Below are 8,806 nucleotides of genomic sequence, written 5' to 3' on the forward strand. Positions count from 1 at the left end.
GGAATGAGCTCAGTGGTGCTGCATCTGCTTTCTCAGGCTAAGGACGAGCAAGGAAGGGGTCTGGAAACTGTATACATCCACCGTCTGGCTAAGCACAGCCCCGATGCAGAGCCCAGGCAGCCGTTCCCCTGCGCTGGGGAGGAAAGTCTTTCCCGGTGATGTTTTTCTTGTCACCAAACGTTAATAAAGTGGTGCGAGGTCCTTGCCAGACAGGCAACTGCTGCCCTTTCTCCTCCCACTGCAGAGCTCTCTGAGGTCACATTTTTCGCTGCTGCAGGGACGGCTAGTTTTCATGACCCTCACTGCCACCATGAAGGGCCTCCAGCAGTGGAGCGGGAAGAGCAAGGCTGCAAAACTGCTCACAGGAGCAAAGGAGCAGCTGTAGCTCCCAAAATAGTTGTGTTGTGCCGTTTCGGTCTCAGTGGGCCAAAGTCAGCATCCATGCACAGCAATTGGGAAGCTGTTTGGGCAGCGTTCACTGCTTGCACAACCCTTACTTGTCTTCTCCAGATGGATGGAGCTGCCACACCAGCTTGTCACTTGTGGGCCACCAAGGAAACTTCACAGCAGAGACGATGACTGACCTCCTCTGCCATAGCCTACAGCACCCCAAATAGTGTCTTAATCATGGCAGAGCTTTGCCAGAAGACAGAGGATATACCCTGCAGCAGTGCCACAGCCAAAATCCCGTTGCCCATGCCTGACTGAAGGAAATACAACCCCTTCCCTTGACTTCCTCTTTGACCTCTTCCTAAATGCAAAGCGAGGTCCAGCTCTGGTGTCCATGCCTTGTCTCGGTGCATGGTGAGCTGTACATACAGGGCTGAGGCTGCCGAATTACTTTACTCTCAGGTGATGCACGACCCGCAATTTTTGAGCAAGTGCTCCGGTGATTATTTCATTACAGCATCACGTGAGTTTGGCTCCTCCTGTCATTCCCTTAAGAAAGACTGACTCGGTTAGGAGAGCAGGTTCATTTGTCAGTGGTGTAACAGCTGCAGTTAAATCCAGTTCTCATCCCTGCCATGCAGCTGACCAACTTGTTCTCAGCCCTACCCTAATCACCCTGCTGTGATACCATAACCTGCTCCATGCAGTACTCAGCACTGAAAATGGTGATTTCTTTGGAAATAAAGATGTATCACGTAAATGATAAGACAGTTTCTGGGTGGAAAATGCTTTGTTTTCTCATGCCAGACTCCCATTGTGCACTGCAAAACTCTTTCTTCCTCATCAAGAGCTAAAGCAAACATTAAAATTGCCCTTTTTTTCCACCTTTATTTTCTTCATCACTGTTTTTGGATGTTGTGAACTACTTCACGGTGCCATTTCTCTGACCCCACTGGCAGCAGGACAGCTCTGTGCAGAATCTGTATCTGATTCTGGGGACAGGGGATGTCAGGGGAGCAGTGCTGGGGCTCGGTCTGGAGGCAGGGGTGGAGAAACCAGCACGTGCCACCTTCTGCCAGCATCACCTGCTCGCGTGTGAGTCAACTGTGAAGCGGGAGGCTCTTGAGAGAACATAAGAAGGAAAGCAGATATTTAAGAAATTAGTCACAAACATAATAGCTTAATCAAGAGCCTGTTGGAGGCATTTGGGCTCTGTTTCACCAGAGGCTGCTCTGGCTACCTGGGCCGAGACATGGGGGTGAAGGGTCTTGTTCAAGAGCCTGGCTGGCTTTTGGCATCCCTGCATCTCTCCATGCTTCATCCCTTGCCAGCACCAGGGAAACCCTCTTGCCACGTACCCTCCCGTGCCTCCTTGAGCCAGCCATGGAAACTGATCCAGCTGGAAAATAACATAGGGAAGGAGAAAAAAAAATATCTCATTTTCCCCATACCCAAATCTGATCTCTGCTGCTGTCCTCACCAGACCCTTGTACCCTCCTGCAAGCATGGCCAAGAGGATGGAGGAGGGCAGGAGCGAGTGGCTGGGAGGGAGGGGTGTGAAGGGCTGGTTTCGCTGAAGCTCAGCATGTCTGGAGCTAATGAGCCTGGAGATGGGTCACTGGCTTGGGCTGGTGTATCCGGGTGGGGTGTCACACCACCCCGTATGCTGCTCATACCTGGACCACCATGCTGAGCTGCGCAGGCATCACCTTCAGGCCTTCAAAATCTCCAAAACAGATGATGTGGTGATGGCCTATCCTCCCTCGCACTGCCTGATGCTCCTTTAGCTGTTGTTGTTTATGATAAGAGCAGGTCGTATATGTATTTATAAAGACAACCTGTGTATTGCTTCAGTACAAACTAAGGGAACAGGGAGGTGCGATGCTGAAAAGCGTTTGCATGCTTATGCACTTGGCGTACAATTAGGTCTTGAGTGCAAAACAGACATCCAAGGTAAACCAAGTGCATCTCCCAAATGGGAAAATAAGGATTATTGTACTAACAAAGAAAATTCAGACTGAATCATCTGAACCTAAGAATTCAGAAGCTGAAACTACTTTGTATTAATAGCTGTCTATTTAATTTCAAATACTGACTGGAATATATCCTACTAGTAGACAGGAACAGAGGGCACACCACCATTAGTGAATTTAGTTGAAACATTTCTGCTGCAACTTTTTTGTGAGCAGAAACAGTAATTCTCACATATTTCTCTATTCCATAAAAGTAATCCAGGTCTTTGTTAGGAAAGCCAAAATGATTCAATGCAGCTAAAACGTCATTTTGTCAAAAAATATCTCCTTTAGAAAAGTGAAGGAAGAGATAAGGAGAGGATTTTCCTAGTCCACTCTAGCTATTAGCCACTTTGTTGCTTGATATCTTGATTTCATGACTTCTAATAAAAAGTTAAGCTACACGACAGGGAAGAGTCCCTGCATGATGAAGTAATTTCTTTTGTCTTTACAAAATGCCTCAATAAATGTTGGGCACAATCCAAGAAGCTCTGATAAGAGATATTGCCAATAAATTCTCAGCTGCATTAGGATGTAAACATAAAAGACAAGTGTTACCAAAAAAAAAAAAAAAAAGGTTTCCAAAAAAAAAAAAAAAAAGGTTTCCAAAAAAAAAAAAAAGAAAGGAAAAAAGTAACAATTTACATTAAGAGCATCCAGGATGGAAAAAGCAGTTGCTATAAACAAAGCAAGAGGTTTGAATTAGATCTTTCTTTTGGTTAGCCCACCTACTTCAATCTGGCTCGGGAACTGAAGGCAGAATCTGGCTTTTTCAGTCTACATCTACAATTTGCATATCAGGTCTATGAAAATGTGCTATCAAACTTAAATTGCTACTTCTCATCTTCCTTAAAGGGAAACCCTGGGTACAAAGAAGTAAGACTACGTGGCCACATTTTCCTTACAGTAAAACAAATGAGAGCAAGGAGGGAATAAAAGCCACCAGCAAAACCCACTCCTTCTGTTTAAAATTATAGATGTAAGCAAAGAGCCCAGGGAGCAGCCCATATTAGGCAAAGTGCACTCTTTTCTTGTAAAAAGTTTGAAGAATTGAAGGTCTGCTGTCCCCACTCACAATCATCAGTGTGCTTGTGTACTGAAAATGAAAACAAGGGAAGATGCGAGAATACCAGAGCAAAAGGAGGGGCTTTAATCTCCTGGCTGTAGGGAATGACGGGTGGAGGGGGTATTGAGACATGCACAGAGAGAAATCATGGGGTCACCTTAGCTTCACCTCGGTCCCCACAGCCAAGCTGGGGTTGGCATCACCCCTGCATCCGCTCTGCAACCAAGAGGGGACCTTTTGGCATCTTCCCAGGGAGAAGGGACAGCCCCAGGGAGAGTCGCATCCCACAGGCTTGTGCAGCTTGCTTACGTCCATGCTGCAGGTAGCGTTGATGGGCCATGCTCAGCCCCATGGCCGATGGCACTTTGCTTGGCAGCCCAGCAAAGAGCACCCTGCGCTCCCAAAGCGCCATCAGACAGACTGTGAGCACCCATGGCACAAAGCTCTGCCTGCAACGACAAAATCAAAGCTCGTTTTAGCTCCAAGAGCCTCACCGTACGTGACAGTGCTGGGTAACCTAGCGAGGACATCACCAGTAATCAAACCTGTTTGAAGCACGATGTAATGCTATACCTGGGTCAGGATCCCAGGTATGATTTCTGCCAGCTCTGCAGCTGAAAACATGCTTTCTGGTATCTGGTCTCTCTCAAGCTTCAGGGATCAGATTGGTTTATGAACCTGCTTATATTAAGAGCAAACAATTTATCACGGCAGATTTTCCATGGAGTTGCCTCGCTGTTGTTCCTCTGGTTTCACAGCTACCTGCCCCCGAGAGCTCGAACCTCAACCCACGGCTTTTGGGAGTGGTGCAGCCTGTGGTGACTCCATGGGTACCTCTCCCTCCTTCTGCCTCCAAGGCGCAACTTGAATCTCGCAAGTTTAACCTTTCCTTTTACTTTTCCTGTAATTCCTTCTGCAAGGTGTCTTCGAGCACAAACATTGCATAAAGGGTGCTGGTGCATAACATGAGGAAGAATGGTACACTCTCTATCCTTTACACACAGTTTTCTTCTTTACGTGCCATGGTTTTTGGGTTGGTTACACCACAATCAATAAGGTGTGGTTTTTTTCCATATAGACTCCACATACCATATAGTATGTTTAAAATTGCTGCATCAACAAATCAAAGTAAACAACCTTCCTCTCCTCTGCGAGATGATGAAAAACATAAATTATGTAGTCTTTAAACAAATGGTAAAGAGTTTCCTTATTAGGCTTCAGGGTCCTCTGTGTGTATATGCCCCTTGTAAAATCCTTGTCATTCCTGGGTCTGTAGGTCTGTATAATGTTCCTCACAGATTCAATTGAGTGGTCAGCATGCCATGTCTGGACTGGGGGATTTGACATAGACACACACGAATGCAGATATATATATTTATAAACCGCAGTGAAAAAGTTAAAATCCTTAGTGATTCTTTTGCAGAAACTTTCTTAAGGGTGAAAGTTTGCCTTGCTTTTCATAGATTTCCTCTTCAATTTCCTTTCTGTAGCATTTTCTCGATTTCTTGGCTTGCCGAGAAATTTCTCCTGTGTTCAACTTCTTGCTTTACCAGGTAAAAAACATGCAGGCTGGGGACACAACCTTGTCCTTCCCAGCCAGGCATGCTCCAGTCCACCTCTGTGCCCCCCAGACGAAGGATCCAGTCACATCCTCACGCACTGCCCTTCCCTGTCCACCACCTTCTCCTGAGCCACAGCCACCGAGGCACCTGAAAACCAGAGAAGATCTTGGTTGAAAATTGAAAAAAGACACTGAAAACACCGAAGAAAAATGTATCATCAGCAGCTTTGTTCAGTTTCTCCATGGCAAGCTGGGCTGTAGCAGACATGTGGGTGAGATTTCCCCAGGGCACTGGGTGGGAAGAGCCATGAGGTGCTGTGCTTGCTGCCCCAGGCTGGCAGTGCTTCCCGTGGGCAGTGGACTGGTGCAGCCCATGGCGGCCCTGTGGGAAATGGGTCCTTTGAAACAGGACATCGCTGTGACCATCGTCTACCTGAGAGTGCCTGTGAGAGTCACAGTGCTGGCCTTCCCTACATAAATAATTTTGCTTAAACAAATAGCATCTAGTTCATTGTAATCGTTATGGGAAATATCTTGAATAAGGCAAATACTGAGGTTATCAGAGAGATATGTCTTATCTAAGGCAAATGGCAATTTTTAGGGGGGTCATCACTGTTGACTGATTAAACACGATCCTGATGGGATGTGTGGCATGTACTTATCCATAGAAATGCCTCATTTTTTCTGTGTAGGCTTTGAGAGCAAAACCCTGTTGTGGTCTATTGCCCAACTTCTATTTCCCATGCAATTACCTGTTATCTCAAAGCAAATGTATAACAAAGGAGGAGAACCAAGAAGAACTTTGTAAAATGGGGTGCTGAACCACAGCTAGGCCTCCAAGGATTACAGCAACACAAATAAGAAGTGTGCATAACCAAACGTACTCAATATCTCACCACCCTGGCAATTCTCTATCTCCTTTCTACACTAGATTTTCACCCCACCATGTTGCTGTGTCTAATTTGAGATGTAAGTCACATTAAAGTTAGCAAATCTTTCAAGTTACTTTAACTGAGTCAATGAACATCTATCCTAGGATCAAGCCATGAAACTGCAATCTCTGAGGATGATCTTTCTTTCCCTTCTTATTTCTCATGGACAGGGAAGGAAATGTTCATATCTTTGAAACTATAAATAGGACTGGAAAACCAAGCACTGCACAGGTAAAACAGCAAGATTAAAGATGTCTTTAACCACATCATGACCTCAATTTTCTTGGTCCATTGCTAATGATTGCTTTTTGCAGTAGCTGAGCAGTTTGATAGCATTGAGGAGTCCACCAGAATGACTTCTTGAGAGACTTAGTGGCATTATCTCATTTTGAAACCTGGAAAAATGAAAAAACTAGGAGATTAAGGTCAAAATTGCCATCTTCCCAAATACTAGGAGTGCTCAGCTTAAGATTTTTCTGAATGGTCCATGTTTTATGGCATCAAACAGACTTTGTGGTTGGAACACAAAGACTTTACACCAGCTGTGAGCAGTCAGACATCTGGAAATTTGAAGTCAAGTATCAATCCAGTGCTTGTACCCTTACATCCCTACGGAAGCAAAGCCAAGTCAATGGATATCTCCCATCTCCCCTCTCCTCTCTCCCCCAGTGTATGCATACATGCCTGCTCAGCCAACCCATGAAGAGACAGGAGACTACAGAGAGCAAACAATGCTCAATAATCATTGATGTCCAGGGACTTCACCTTGGCTATACACTTCACGTGGAAGGCACCCAGGTGCCATTAAGTGTGGTGGCAATGTATCACAGTAAAATAAATTAGTATCTCATGCTGGGCACACAGAAAGTGAGGAATACACTAAAAAATTGCATGCAAGTAATTTGCCACATACTTTGTGCAGCTTGTATGATGGGAGGTGCGAGGGAAGAAAGAGTTTCTCCAGCCTGGTGTTTAAACATCCTCCTCTGCCCATCTTTTCTCCCTCATTTAACTCACCACCTGCTTTCTTTGGCAGACACTGAAAAAGCCCCCCAGAGCCTTGTGTGCTCCCAGCGAGCCCCCAGCCCCTCCTGGAGTGCCAAGACTGAGAAGTTGGAGGGAGGTGGCATGCAGCATGGGAGGCAAGAGTTTCCCACCTTGTCTTACAATCAGCCGAGCCTGCAGCCAGCTGGATTTGCCTTGTGTCCAGGAGCAAAAAAGAAGGAAATCACCTCTGTCGCTGCCACTGGGCAGGGTTTGCCCCTTGTGCCCCACGTGGCTGCCCAGCCCTGGGCTGTGGGACAAACCAGGGAGCACGATGGACATGGACAGGGACACTGGCTGTGTCGGAGATATCCCAGCTGTGTACCAAATAAGGCCCTGGCCAGATGGCATGGGGTCTTGACTGAAACAAGTCTCTGAATTTACTTAAGGAGATTGTTTTCAGTTAGATGGGCATTTTCTAGGATGATGTAATTTGACAGTGATTTTTGGCTTTGATGTCATAACACACACTGCAGTTGGTTTCTTTAAATCACTGCTTTTTAAAACACCCAAGGTAAGACTATCCACAGTTTCTTCTCTGCTTTCAGGACTATCAGTCTTTCATGATGCCACATTATTTTAATCTGATTAATCCTAATTTTACTTGTCCCACCTGGTGAGAATCCCCTGGAGTAACAGACCTTCCATCCTCATCCATGGTTTTCAAGCAGAAAGGTTCGTGATCAGGAAAAGTGGGTAAAGACTTACTGACTGGGAGAAAAAAAGCAGCTCATGCAAGGAAAGCTAGAGGTAAGCATTTAGAAATCTTAAATACCTGCCACTTTACCTGATTAGCGATTTTTCTGCTATTGGTAATTCAAAGCAGTTTAACATAACATTAGGGACCTGATTCCCATTTTATTTACCTCGCTGAAAAAACAGAATAAATCCATTCTATTCAGAGGAACTAAACCATTTTAAAAAGGATTGGAGGTCACCAGTAGGCGTATGAAATCTAGGCAAATTTACATAATGTAGGAGTCCCCAGCTTTTCAGCCACAGTGTAGCTATTAAGTGAACGATCAGCGGTTCATTATATTAGTGTTGGCACGCAGTACAAGGTAGCAGATGACTGGGTAACACATTTCAAGCGATCGCTGTGAACCACATTTAGCTCACACTTTCATTGAGGGCTGCTCACCATTATCTCCTGCGCAGATCTCTTCAGGCATCAGCTTTGGGGGAGCGCACGCTGAAATGCTCTCTCCCTATAGATTGATAGATGTGGAGAGAGATGGAGCAGGAGGTTGATAATCTGCACACCTGCGCCCAGCAGGACCAGGCTGGGCACTGCAGAAAGCAGCCCCTATGTAGACCAGCAGAGCTTCAAAGCCCCATTGCAGTACCTCCTACCCAGGGTGGAAACCACTGCCCATCCCTGCACTGCCAGGACAGTTTGTGCTGGGGCAGGACCAATAAATAGCTGCTGTTTACATCTCCACTTCCTCACTCTAAATGTCAGGAGGGTTATGGGGTATAATTTGCTTTTGTGTGCAGTGTTCATGAGGTACATCCCACGTTTCCTGCTCTCGGTTTTGCCCGTGCATGCACTGATTGTGTGGATACTGCCTTATCTTTATCCCAGCTAAGCTTTTTTATCTGGACCCTGCTGTTTATTGCTTAATACATCCCCATATAGTCATTTGGCAGCTGCAGACATGCCTTGTGAAAGGAAGGAAAAAAGTGGAAGGGCACTTACAGTAGATTTAGAGACTTATTACAGTAACCAGCAGTTTGTGCCAGACACTATACAGCCAAAGCATCGAACAGGATTTCAAAACCTACCGTAATCCAGAGATTT

The 8,806-nt window shown here is 45.7% G+C and overlaps 1 protein-coding gene across 1 annotated transcript in view; it reads left to right on the forward strand.

The window, feature by feature from the left end:
• Positions 1-5,402: 5,402 nt before the first annotated feature.
• Positions 5,403-8,806, forward strand: part of JAG2 (jagged 2) — a 92,970-nt gene continuing 89,566 nt past the window's right edge. The window contains exon 1 of the mRNA XM_009890709.1: positions 5,403-5,474. Coding sequence (XP_009889011.1) covers positions 5,403-5,474 — 72 coding nt within the window. The remainder of the gene's footprint in view (positions 5,475-8,806) is intronic.

This window comes from Charadrius vociferus, unplaced genomic scaffold (genome assembly GCF_000708025.1).
Source record: "Charadrius vociferus isolate BGI_N301 unplaced genomic scaffold, ASM70802v2 scaffold428, whole genome shotgun sequence".
In the NCBI taxonomy this organism is placed as follows: domain Eukaryota; kingdom Metazoa; phylum Chordata; class Aves; order Charadriiformes; family Charadriidae; genus Charadrius; species Charadrius vociferus.